This window comes from Mustela erminea, chromosome 10, assembly GCF_009829155.1.
Source record: "Mustela erminea isolate mMusErm1 chromosome 10, mMusErm1.Pri, whole genome shotgun sequence".
Lineage (NCBI taxonomy): Eukaryota > Metazoa > Chordata > Mammalia > Carnivora > Mustelidae > Mustela > Mustela erminea.
The window spans coordinates 75763572-75776808 of NC_045623.1; the positions used below are offsets into that span (position 1 = coordinate 75763572).

Here is a 13237-nt window from a genome sequence, read left to right on the forward strand (position 1 = left end):
AGGGACTTGGGTGTTCCTGTTCACCCTGGTGACTTCCTGGGCTATTAGCCCAGCCCTTCTGTCTCTCCCAGGAGGAGCCCCCTCCTCTAGGCCTGGCCTCTGACCCCTGCTTGAGGTCACCTCCTAGGTCAGACCCTACAGACAATCCTTCATCCCCTAGTGCCACTGGACTGTTCTAACAGCACTAATACGAATACTAATACTAACAAATAGCATTAATCATTGTCACAGGCAGCACGTACTAAGAGTCAAGCACCATGCCAGGTGCTTCTTTATTTCTCGTGGTTTATCTTCTGAAACAATCCTGAACAACGGGTCGTACTACTCCTGTTTAGGGGACAAGACTAAATCGAAGGGGCTGGGTAATGTGCCTAAGCTAACCCAGACAACAAGTGACAGAGTCTAAATTTAAACCAAGTCTGTATGACTCCAAGGCCTGGTCTGTGGTCCCTTCTTAAACTGTGTTGTCTTTCTAAATTCTGGGGCCCGGTTGGCTTGTGTCACGAATGCAGGGGCTCCGGCTGGCCTCAGGCCGCTCCCTCTTTCCCCAAGACCTGAGCTACCAAGGGGAGGTCAGGCCTGTGTGAGGCTGTCCAGGGGCCAACCCCAGCCCGTCTTCTCCTGTCCTCCTGCTGTGCTGGAACCACGCCCATCCCAGCCCAGGCCAGGTCTCAGGGCCTCGAGGAACTAATAACCAGTCAGAGGCCCAACAGCAATGAGGCCAGCCTCCCAGCTGAGGGCGAGGTAGGAGGAGGAGGAGGCAGCCAAGGGGACCAAGAGGGCAGCTCCCTTCTGGGTTACCAGGCATCCTGGGGTACAGGGAGGGGAGGCTGGTGGAGGCAGAAGGAATGGGGCCTGAGTGGCTGTGTGGGAAGCTCTGCCTCTCACGTGTCCTGTCTCTCCAGGCCCCAGGGACAATGGAGGGAGCGTCTCCAGCCTTCAGCAAACATCAGGAAGAGAACGCTCAGCTATAGGACCTACCATGAGAGGTGGCTGCGTCATAACTCTGGTTTCAGGACTGTCGCCCCCCCCCCCGCCCCCAGACTGTCAGAGACTTCGGGTCAGGAATGCGCAACACCTTAGTGACACCCGGCAAGCTGAGTGAGCGTGTGGAGAGATGGAGTGAGATGTGTCTCCGAGGGTTTCATGAGAGCCGGAGGCTGCCCTGTCCCACCACAGACTTCTACACACCTCTACCCCCACACCCCGGTTCCTCCTCCCTCCCTTTGACCTCAGTCCCTACTCAGCAGTCCTCTGGTGCTCATATATGGCCGGCTGAGAACTCCTCCAAGCTTGCCACCGAGCTCAGGACTCCTGAGGCCCGGGAGACGACGAACCTCTGGGTAACTTTGGAGTCATCTGTGCAGCTGTCCAGTGAGGCAGGGAACCAAGTGGCCACGAATGGTGACAAGAAGAGCCCTCATAAGGATGAAGAAAGTATGGCTTGCTGGCCTTAGCACAGCCTGTCTTTTGGGCTGCCCCATCTTCCTTTCCCATCTTTCCTCTTTCCAGATCCCGTTAGGGCTCCTGAGTACCAGAAAGTGATGCCCAGTGAGCAGCTGTTCACATACAAGTGGAAGGCAGCAGCCAAGAACCAGGCCTAATACCTGCTCCAGCCCCATCCAGCCAGGCCTTGGCTCCCAAACACAGAGCTGCCTCCTTCCTGCCAGAATTCTACAGGTGGGGCTCCAGGCAGGTGCAGAGAGCTCCCCAGCAGCCCAACGCTGCAAGGTTGGAAACCTCGCTGTAGCAGGACAAGCCTATGATTGACATCATAGAGGAAGGGCCTGAAGAAGCAGCCTCCCCCACATTTGCCTGGGTTTCAGATGCCAGAGGAGTGAAGGAGAGCAGGGGATGTGAAGGCATCAGCCCTGGGCTTGGGGTAGGGAAGGGTTCTAGAGGACGGGATTCCCATGTCACCAAGAAGGGCTAGGGTTGGGGAGGCCATGGGCACCGCTGGCTCTCCTCTGGCAGCTCACTCTGAAGGCCCAAGTTATCCTTGACTTGGGAGCCAGGGAAGGCTTGTGGAATTGCAAAGGACTCCTCCTGGTCCCCTCTCTCACCCCTATCAACCCTGGAAATGAGTTCCCACTAATACAAGGCTGGTGGTCCTACATCCCTGGGCATGGGTAGGCCAGGACATGGACATCCACATGGGTGAGCATATGCCTGAGCACAGCTCCTAATTCCTCATCCCAACTGTTCCAGTGCCTTCGGTCAGCCTGCAGCCAGCGGGGAGCGCCTCAGGGTCTTCCTGGGAATAGTGAGGCCCTCCTGTCCACTCCCTGAGCGGCTGGAGCACAGCGAGTCTCCTGACAATAGCTGGCTTTCCTTTTCTGCCTTCTTTCCTTACTTCCTAGGATGAGGTATAAGGGCCTTGAGCGAACTGACCTTGGTGTTCTCGGAAGGAACATGTGAGAACAGCCACCCCGCCGGCCTGCCTGTTTGGTCCCGGTCTGCTCGACAGGAAGCACGATCTGGTATTTGAGCCAACTCCACTCATATATGACGACTTGGCATTGAGGGGTTTTAAAAAAGCCAATGAGACGAGGGTCCTGCCCTTTAGGAGCGCCTCTGACAGGTGTCTATGCGCAGAGGAGAGGGTGTGCCGGGAGGGCGTGAGCAGGCGGGCAAGAGGCGAGGGCTAGAAAACAGCCCTCAGGTTCTCTGGACTTCACCAAGGCAACCGGGATTCCCTCCCATTTCCCATGAGAAGCGCTTACCTGCGATCCCCCTTCTGTTGCCTTCAAGGCAGAGAGAAGAGCAGGCCCTGAGGACACTAGTTTTCAAGCCACGGTTCTAAAAACAGAGGGGCGCTCCCTCAGCCCCCATTCTCTCCCTGGTTTGCATGGGCGGGGGGCCTCCCAGCAGCTGGAGTGGGCTGAAGCCAAACCCCTTCCTCCCCTTTGGGAAGCCAAGTTGGGCTCGGTGGAGCCTGGCTGCCTCGTTCGGCTTGGCTCTGGTGGGGAGGGGGTTTCCCCTTCCCCACTGTCCCACCTACCTGAATTTCTGGACCTGACTTCTGTCTTCTCTCTCGCTTGCTACCTACTTGACACTGCCTGCACTTGGCATTGCTTGGGAAAGGGCTGTGGAGTTAAACCAAATTGCACTGAGACCTCCATAGGCAGGTTACGCTGTTCCCATCCCCGAACTCGCCTCTAAACCTCCAGGAAGAACAACGAGCTTCTTACTGTAGGCAGAGGCCATCTGTCATCATTCTCCTCTGCTAAGAGGCTCGGGTATTGGAAGACAAATGGCCTGAACTCTGTAATACCCGTCCCCTGGGGTGGCTGGTTGACAGCTGGTTGAGGGGAGAGGGGGAATGGGCTCGGACACGTTGGCAGGTATCCCCGTGGGCCCAGAGCTGAGAAAAAGAGAACTCAGGAGGGGGACTCGGTGGGTGGTCCACCAAGGAGCAGTCACCCTACTCGGCCACACAATCTCCCTAGAGCAATGGATGGGCCCGGGCCCTTGCTCGCCTAGAACAAGGAGGACAGAGTCTGATCATTGCCTGACTGCAACCAGACTCAGTGGCAGCTGGGGAGCCAGCTGTAGGTCAGGAGTAAAAGTACAAAGTGGGGGGAGGCCAGGACTTATGGGCTTGGAAACCAGCCTCTGCAGGCTCACTGAGGGGTCTACGATCCCTGCAGAATGTCCCCAGGGTCCAGATACAGCTTTCCTGCCCTAGCTGGGAAGGACAGTGGATCCACATGGGAGTCAGAGAGGCCTTGCAGAGGGTAAGGGGCTTGGAGAGACCACTACAAGGTCAGGGCAGGGGAGTGTGAAGGTTAGGAGTGATGCTGAGGCTAGCCAAAGAACAGCTTTCCTTCCAGGGGGACCAAGGCCAGGGAAAGGCCTGCAGGGGCTGCTGGAGAGGGTCTCAGGGTCTGGCTCGAGAAGGCTGAAAAAGAACATGCAGTCTGGGCATCTGGGCGGGTGGCAGGTTATCAGGCAGAGCAGCTCCAGGAGCCCAGACCAGTGCCCCTCGGCATCCCCTGGCCTCTCTGTCCCTTGGTTGAGTTTGGGTGTCTTTCACCATTGGGTCATTAACGCTTCTTTTGCAAGGTTCCTACTTGTTCTTTGCTGGGTTTGGTGGGGGAGAGGGGGAAGGGGCTGACCTGGAAGCCAGGCAAGGCCAGGGCGAGAGGGGAAGGAGCTGGTGCACGGGGAGCTCACCACTCTCTCCTTGTAGACGATGTACTTCAACCACTTGAAGTCCTGCCACTTGAAGCCAGCGAGGACAAATAGAGAGTCGCGTTCGTACTGCTCGGGCCGCTGCATGGCGCCCTCGGGGTAGGTGATGCGCAGAGTGGTTTTGCTGCCCACGTCCTTCTCAAAGCCTTTCACTGGTGCTGAGTTCAGTCTACAGAGAGCAGGCCCAGTCAGAGCCTGCCTTGGGCTCACTGCGTGTAGCCTGTGGGCACGTGTTCGGGGAGGCACTAGGACCCCAGAATTCCCCAGGTCATCTGCAGCCATCTAAGCTTTCCAGAGCCCTCCACACCAGGGTTCTTCTCTAGGCTTCTGCTGACCTCCAGCCCAACTGGCCAGACAGATGGACGGTTCTCAGTGGACTTGGGGATGAGGGTTTGGGCCAGGACACGCAGGTGCCTGAGGCACTGCTTTGGGAAGCTCACCTGACCACAATGTCATAGTCATCGATTCGGGACCCCAGAGACTTGTTGGCAAGGACACCCCCGTTGCCCACGATGATGCAGCGGCGGCAGCTGAGGCTGAGGGACAGAGGCAGAGACCTCTGGAGAGCTGTCCTCCAGGGCTCCTTCTCCCACCCCGCTGGCCCCTGACCTCACGCCTTTGGCCAGGTGGGTGATGGGCTTCCGGCAGCATTCTGAGGCCAAAGCCATACTGTGAGCAGCTGGGCCACTTGGGAGTCTGACATCCCTAGTCCCAGATACTCTCTAGGAGAGCGTGGCTGTGCGAGGGGCAAGGGCACTAGCTCAGTGTGGTGAGGAAGAAGCCTCTGGTAGGATGGCATTCTGGGCTAAAGGTTTCCCGAGGGTTAGTGGAGTTCAAGAGAATGGCAAAGCGGGCTGAGTTTGAAGGCTGTGCCAGAGAAGCAAGCAGAGAGGACAGGCCTGGAGGCTCCAGGACCTAATGCTGGGCTTACATTCAGCTCAGAAGCCCCCATGCTCCACTGGCCCCCAGAAAGCCCTAAGCATCTTGCTCCTCCTGCCTGGGGCCTCCTCACTCCAGGCTCCGTTGACTTCAGAGTGGTCACTGCCTCCTGCATTTAATCCCTGGGCCCCTCACCTGCCTCAACCACCCCGTCCCTCAGTCCCAGTGCTCGGCTGATCTCAGCCCGGTGTCTTCCATCCTTACCCTCAGACCTCTACCAGCTGAGGACTGAAACAGACCGCCAAGCGCTCACAGCCCGGGGGGTGCAGGCCAGCTGGATAGCCCCCCTTATCTTATGTGCTCACTGCCCCCGCGTGTGCGCTCTGTGTACGTCTGTGGACACGCTGGAGCATCTGCTCACGTCCAGCCAGGGCTAGAGGGGCCTCGATGTCTCTGCGCATGCCAGGCAGCCGAGGGGCAGGGGGCTGGGTAGCAGGTGGCTCACCTGTCCAAGGCAGGGGTCAGGCGGTACTCTTTGGTGACAGACAAGATGGCTTTGATCAGATTGTCTGTGGACAGAGGAGGGGGGTTACCGTCAGAGGGTCCCTGGCATATCCGTGCAGCGTCAGCGGACGACGCTCCCGTGGGAGGCACATGCCCCTACACCGGGTGGAGGCAGATGTGAGGGTGGGAGAGGGAGCTCTGGGCACAGGGCAGGGGCAGGCCACTGGCTTAGCTTTCTCCCCGAGGGAGGGGACAGAGGCAGGGGAACAGGTAGGCACACTCAGCTCTGCCTAGAGCCAGTCTCTCCCAGGGCTCCCCAGCCCCTCCTGGGAGGTCTCCTCTGGCTTTCAGAGGCTCTGCAGTCAAGCCCCAAGATCTGGATCCCCAGGCCCGGGACCTGTCCTGAGACAGAGACCACACTGGGCCTGGAGGCCACCAACAAAGAGCTCGAGTGGGCTCTCCCAGCTCCCAACTCAGACCCCCTTGCCTCACTCTCTGATCCTGTCTTCCCCTTGCTTCCCCCGCCAACACTGCCGATCTCCAGTCTTGGTCATGCCAACCTGTGTCTGCCTCCTTCTACCTCCAACCCGAGGCCTGGCATCTGTCCACCGGCACTCCACTCAGGAGGCCCTCAGCAAGGGCCCAGGACCTGTGTCCTCAGATCCCGTGAGCACCCCTCAGACCTCATTCTTCCTGGCCTCTCTCTGGCTTTGGTGATGGGAACTGCTCTCCTTTCAAACTCTGCCATAATGAGAACATTATAATATAACATAATGATATTGGCTTTGGAGCCAAATCCTGGCTGTGTGCCGATAAGTCACTTCCTTTCTTCACGCTTTAGTTCCCCATCTTTCAAATGAAGATGGCAATTCCAATGCTGCAGAGTCGTGCGGAAGATGAAAAGATAATGTACATGGAGATCTGGAGATACAGTAAGGAAATCAGTGCAGCCATAGCGGAGAGCATCTTAAGAACAAGAAGCAAAGATGTAGATTTTCACAGACTAAGATTGCTCAACTCTCTTCCTAGGAAGACAGCATCTGAACCCTCACATTTCTTTCAGGCTCGTACAAGGTTCACTGCAGACCTGTTTGTAATAGCCAAATGTTGGAGGCCAACTAAATGTTCGCCAAAGGAAGACAGATTAAATGAGGTACACGGAATATTACACAGAGGTAAAAACAAATAAAGAAGTGACCTTGGGCTATGTGTACTCATACAGATAAACCTGAAAAGCAGAAGCAAAAAAATTATTTTGAAACACACACACACACACATATACACACACACAATATTATCTGTAAAATGTAAAAACATGCAAAAACAATACCATATTTTCAATGGATATATAAATATGTTGCAGAAATAGATACACAGGCATTGCAACAGTAACACCAAAACCAGACTAATGGTCTCGGGAGAAGGAGGGGAATGGAACGGGAAGGGCTACACAGAGCTTTAACTCTATCTCATGTTTAAATGTATCTCACCTTAGCTGGGTGCACCGTGCATGGGTGCTCACTGTACTAGTCTTCATTCTTTTTTATATGCCTGAAGTATTCCATGTGAAGAAAGAATGTGTCCCAACTTAAAAATAACCACCCCATCATTTTTTTAAAAGACGGGGTGGACGACACTGTCAGATGCAGCCAAGAGGTCAACTTAGGGACTGAAACGGGCCCTCTGGATTTCACGGGGGCACTGAGCAATGGGAGGGAGGAGGGGAAGTGAGTGCTCAGGACTAAATGGTGAGAAAGAGGAGGCAGCAGACACAGTGAGTCTTCCCCAGAGCTGAAGGAGAATGAGTAAGGAACAGACCTTTAAGGAGAGTTCTAGACTCAGTGCCTTCAGGTCTACCTTCTGGAGGACTTCAGGGAAGGCCACAGAACCCCTCCTTTCCCACTTCCCATTTCACCTCGGAAAAAGTATATTGCTACTCATTGGCCAAAGTCAAGGCTATGGCTTGGGTTTCTGTCTCCTAGGAGGGGACTTTAGCGGGAAGGGTATAAATGAGCACGGGCTCTCTTCTTGCTGGCCAACAGGCTGCGTATCAGCCTTTCCAGGCCTTCCTAGCTTAGCAGGATTGGAGCTTGAGCAAGAATTTAGGAGAAGAGTAGGCTGCTTAGCTACCCATACCAAGTAAAAAGGAGTTCTTCACACAGTTCAGTCCTACCCATTAGATTTGTCCCTGGGGATCTAAGGCCAAAACTCCCATTCTAGAGAGTTCTTTTGCCTGTCCCTGTTTTCTTTTCAGGGAGGGATGGACTGACTGAGGGGAGGATTCTGTTATTTTTTAGTCCCCTGGCCAAATGATATCACTCACGCCTTCAATAGTGATTTTATTGAATTCTGACCACAACCTAATATAATTATTTTCTCCATCTAACTGTTGAAGAAACTAAAGCACAGACAAGTTAAGCAACCTGTCGAAGGTCATAGCTGGTAAAAAAGTAGCACTGAGATCTGATCCTTCAATGTCTTACCCTAAGCCCAAGATCTGCCATGCCACGGAACAGTGCAGGCATTTGACAGGGCAACAGAACTGTTCAACTGTCAGGGGCAGGAAAGTCTCAAGTCAGGAGGGAGCTGCATGGGTAAGGTCCCTCAGGCAATGGAAGGGGACAGTTCTGAGGGCACAGGGGACAGATGAGCCTTGGACAGGGCACAAAAGGACTGGAGGGGAGACCAGGATAATAAGGAGGGGATGATGGAGGTGGCTGGGGTCTTTGTGGGGGATGCCCTCCGTCTTCTCAGGATCTCCCCCTCATTATCTGATCCTCTGGCATGGATTTCCCTGGCATCCTGTCCTGTGATCTCACCGTGCTTTCTTGTCAGAGCCCTTACCACCCTAACCTCTAAGTATCTTTGTCTCCACTAGACGGGAGCTTTTTTTAAGAGCAGGACTATATTGTCTACTCCACTGCTGTCTGCCTGGCACTGGCCAAGTGGTGAGCTCTCAGTGAACTATTGTCCACTGAAGTTGGAAGACAGAAAGGAAGGGGGAAGTGGGAAGGAGAGGTGGATCCCTAGCATGGGGACTTCTGAGGGTACAGCCCTGTCCCGAGTGCAGGGAGGCAGGCTCAGGGATCTCATGTTAATGTAGAGTGGGCCAGGGCTCCCAACCTACCTTGACCTTTGATCCCAAAAGGTGGCACAAATTCCCGAATCCTAGCCCACTTGCGGAAAGAGTCGTCCAGGAACATGGGTGCTGGCTTGGAGAACCTGGAATACAATAGGGCTGCTGAGGATCCCCCAAAGCCAAAAGCGGGAGTGCTGGCTGGCTCTTTGGCACATCTGTCTGGGCAGTGGATCTGCCCGAAGCACCTTCTCGCTCCAGCACGCCCTCCCTGCCCCCAGTCAGTGGGGAGCTGCTGTGCAGCATCTGACACAGCTTGTCCAGTGGAGTCTGAGTTTGAAGGGGCATGTCTGACCAGGCCCTATGCGGCCGGCTGCAGGGGTGGAGAGGCAGGACTACTCGGCCTGGAGGGAGATGCCGCACGGCAAGCTCTCTGGCAAGCGCCCCAGGCATGCTTCCACACGGTCCCTGCAGTCTGGAAACATGGAGGTGACTCGCTGACCAGGTGAGCGGAAAGAGACCCAAAAGCAGAGAGTGCACAGAGCCTGACATTTGCAGAGGATTCTGGGAGGTGGACCACCCAGGGTGAGGAGGAAGGAGAATCTGCGGTGAGGGGGAGAAAAGCCACAGGAGGCCTGACGTTTGGGAGAGAAGAGAAAAACTGCAGCATCCTGTGGCTGGGAGGCAGGGCTGAGGGAGGCCTCTTACAGGTGGAGGGAACCCAAAGCGCCTCAGGAGGTGGGGGAGGGGCGTGGGCACAAGGGGAGGGAGTAATTTTGGCCTGAAGGAAAGATGGCAGGGGAAGGGGGAGAGAAGGAAGGGCCAGACGATGCTCAGGTGAGAAGGAGAAAAAAAGCTTTACTTGTCAGGGGTTCAGGCTTTGGGAGGTGAGGACAAAGTCAGTAGGGACGGAGACCGCAGTGAGGGGAGAGCAAAGGGAGAAACCAGGCTCCTCAGGGATGCAGGGAACCGAGCGCCCGGTTCTGAGACCTTTCTTGGGGCACCTGGCGGCTCAGAAGACAGCCAGGTCCCAGTCATCCCCTGTGTGTTGATTCTCGCTGTGGGGCCTGCTTGGGGCCTTGCTGGCCAAGAATGAGAGGGTGGAGGCCTAGGCCTTGGCTCCATCCCTGTGTTTCCAACTCAACCTGAATCAGCCCCAGAAAACCTGAAGACCAGAAGAGAGGCCCTCCAAGCCCAGGAGGGAGACCTTAGCCGCTGAATGTCCGCCAACTCAAGCAAACCTTTCTCACTTCCATCCTCACTGGCCATCATGATCACCCTACCCAGGAGGAATAATACCCAGTGACCACCTGGAGGCCTAATGTTACCAGAGATTTTGAAGTGAACTTGAGAGAGGCAGAAAACTCCCCATCTTGCCCACTCTACCCCCTCGTTACTCCTGGCTGGGAAGAAGTCATCAACTCTTGATGGCACAGAAAGCTCATTCCCTGCAGAGCGGCTTCCCTTCTGTGCACAGGGAGGGGTCAGGCATGTTTCTCATACCTGGTAGATTGAATTGAAGTACATTAATACATCTGATGTTCTCCCAGAGGCACTGAAGGTCCTGGCCACAGCCTATGTGGAACAGCAAAGGGAACAAGGTCCCTGGATAAGCCCACACCAAGAAACTCTCCTCTTGTGTCAGGACTGAGCTTATAAAATGTTTGCAAAGTTTCTCAGTCGGGCTTGGACAGGATTTTATGTGCTTCCCGATATGTACTGGATGTCATATGCTAATAAAATCTCTTGAGATCTTGCCAAACATTCTCAACATCTTTTTCTCCTTTTCCCTATGTTATTCTGCTGGTTAGAAAGTTCATTATGTTAATTTTTACTTTTTGAAAAAAACCTTAGTTTTGGTGTAGCTTGTAATAAATGTCAGTTCTGGGGAAAAAAAAAATACTGATGGGTGCACACGCAAATGCGAATAAATAAAAAATACCCATAATCCTAAAACACAAAGGCAATTGACCTTTCAATATATGTCTGTACCGAACTCTGTAGACTCCTTTTTCACTTTATAATAAGGAAAACATCGCCCTGCAAATGGATGAAATTTTCTCCCAATACACAGACTGGATCAAACAACAAACACAGTAAGTTGCTGGTAACCTGACAGTCGACTCCAACAATCAAACGTACACAGATACACAAGTGAAAATATGACAAAAGAAAGCATCGGTTCCAGTATTACTGTTACAGCCTTAAGGTCTGTGTTCCCTCAAATTCTTATGTTGAAATTTCATCCCCAGGGTGATGGTGCTCGGAGGTGGGGGGCCTTTGGGAGGTAATCGGACATGAGGGAAGAACCTTCACGAGTGGGACTGGTGCCCTTCTAAGTCTTTCCCCCATCTGTGGATACAAGGAGAAACCGGCCATCGGACCCTGAGCATGGCTCTCACCAAAACCCGACCCTGCTGGCACTGTGATCTCAGACTTCAGCCTCTGGAATGGTAAGAAACACAATTCTGTTGTCGAGAAGCCACCCGGCTTATGGTAGTCTGTTAAAGCAGCTAGCGCTGATGAAGGCTGTAAGTAATCAACAAAAATAATTCATGGGAGAGATCCTGGCAAAAAGCATGACGTGGGTCTGATAAGCATTTCTTAAAAATCTTTGCCGCTAGTGTAGAACCCATTTATTTCTTATTTTTATTATCTGTTCCTCCCTGTTCTTTTATGGGGTCTTCGTGTTTTAGCTGTGCATTTTGTGGCCCTCCTTTATTCCTTGACAGACGGAGCCAACCTCCTCAAACATTTCTTTCTGCTAGCTGGGTGTGCCTTTGTGCAAAGGGTGCTCTTTTTTCCTGTGCATATATTTTTAAAACTCTTTATTATGGGAGATTTCAAATATGCATAAAAGTTGACAAACAAGGGGCTCCTGGGTGGCTCAGTGGGTTAAAGCCTCTGCCTTCGGCTCAGGTTATGATCTCAGGATCTTGGGATTGAGCCCTGCATCAGGCTCTCTGCTCAGCGGGGAGCCTGCTTCGTCCTCTCTCTCTGCCTGCCTCTCTGCCTGCCTGTGATCTCTCTCTGCCAAATAAATAAATAAAATCTTAAAAAAAAAAAAAAAGTTGTAAAACAAAACAGTGGACCTTCATGGACTTGTTACCCAGATCCCAGCAACAACCGTCCGCGGTCAATTTTGTTTCTCTTAGATGCCTTCCACTCTCTTTCTATATTATTTTGGAAACTCACAGAAATCATGCCATTTTATCCATAAAATACTTCAGCATTAATTTCTAAAAGGTTAAGGCCACCTTAAAAACCATAACCACACCTAAACAACTCCTCTCAAAGCCATTATCAATATGAAACACTAACTATAACTTTTTTTTTTAAAAGCTTTTTTTTTTTTTAATCTTTTTTTTTTTTAAAGATTTTATTTATTTATTTGACAGAGAGAGATCACAAGTAGGCAGAGAGGCAGGCAGAGAGAGAGAGAGAGGAGGAAGCAGGCTCCCTGCTGAGCAGAGAGCCCGATGCGGGACTTGATCCCAGGACCCTGAGATCACGACCTGAGCCGAAGGCATCGGCTTAACCCACTGAGCCACCCAGGCGCCCATCACTAACTATAACTTTTTAAGAGCAATAAATAGTTTCAGATTTCTCCTATTATCTCATGAATGTTTGCTCTTGTTGCTTATTTTAATAGTTATTTGGGTCAGAATGAAAGCATGGTCCACACATTCAATTGGGCTGGTCTCTAGTCTCTTTTAAATCCATAGGTTTCCTCCTCTCTCTTCTTCTCCCTTTGGCCTTTTCATCTTGGCTCCTGAATCCTTCAGCCCAGGAATCTTAGAACCCCTGCCCTGCTGTCTAGTACGTAAAAATGTCCCAGGTTCATCTTGTACATTTCCTGCTTCTACCTGGAGTTGGTCATCTCCCAAGGAGTCCTGGTTCCTTTTCCTTGGAAATGGTATTCAGAGACCACTATCTCGACGGCTAGGGTGCTCACGTTGCTACGGTTAGCCGTTTTCCCCATGCATTTCCAGGAAGACAAAGCAGGAGATAATTTTTTAAAGAAAAAATACATCATGCATTTATACTAGCATCCCCAATCCGAATTCAGGATGACAAGATTTCTACTTTCTTTCTCTTGTGTTACAGCTTCACTGAGATATAATTCACATATATAAATATCATCTATGTAAGCTTCCTTTATTTTATATTTGTATCTCTTTTCAATTCAGTAGACATTCCTGTTTATAGTGGTATTAACACAATTGCTTGTTTGCTTTATCTTAACACTGTACACACATATAGGTACGTGTAGTAAATATAATAGTTTCATTATAACATTACTAACACTATCATTGCTAAAAATAATTTAAAGCTTCTTTATAGTTGTTTCTGCCTTCGGTTATATGCTCCTAGAGAAGTACAGACAAATGAATTTGCTTCTGCCACTTGAAAAAATTCTACTGACTTTAATTAATCAATGATATGTAGTTCATTTGTTTCATTTTGCTTTTGCTTTTTAAGGGTTGCTTATACTTCATCTTAATTTAATTTTGTTTTATGATGATATAAAACTTTACACAATGCCAAAACTAAACTCACAAAACAAGATATATCTAGAGGCAT

The 13237-nt window shown here is 51.8% G+C and overlaps 1 protein-coding gene and 1 long non-coding RNA gene across 15 annotated transcripts in view; one reads left to right on the top strand and one right to left on the bottom strand.

The window, feature by feature from the left end:
• The window catches only part of ST3GAL3 (ST3 beta-galactoside alpha-2,3-sialyltransferase 3), a 194873-nt gene that overhangs the window by 18826 nt on the left and 162810 nt on the right, over positions 1–13237 (bottom strand). For 7 of the 14 annotated variants that reach the window (XM_032303244.1, XM_032303236.1, XM_032303247.1 and 4 more), the window contains 4 exons: positions 8705–8799; positions 5579–5642; positions 4635–4730; positions 4177–4363 (listed from right to left, as the gene is read on the bottom strand). The exons of 1 other annotated variant lie outside the window; for it this stretch is intronic. In XM_032303244.1, coding sequence (XP_032159135.1) covers positions 4177–4363; positions 4635–4730; positions 5579–5642; positions 8705–8799 — 442 coding nt within the window. Of the gene's footprint in view, positions 1–2723; positions 2800–3001; positions 3087–4176; positions 4364–4634; positions 4731–5578; positions 5643–8704; positions 8800–13237 lie in introns of those variants that run through there. 6 more of the 14 variants (XM_032303242.1, XM_032303243.1, XM_032303241.1 and 3 more) reach the window with 5 other exon arrangements.
• LOC116567880 lies at positions 1676–3584 on the top strand. The gene is made up of 3 exons (XR_004276397.1): positions 1676–1882; positions 2361–2480; positions 3085–3584. It is a non-coding gene; the product is annotated as an uncharacterized LOC116567880 (long non-coding RNA).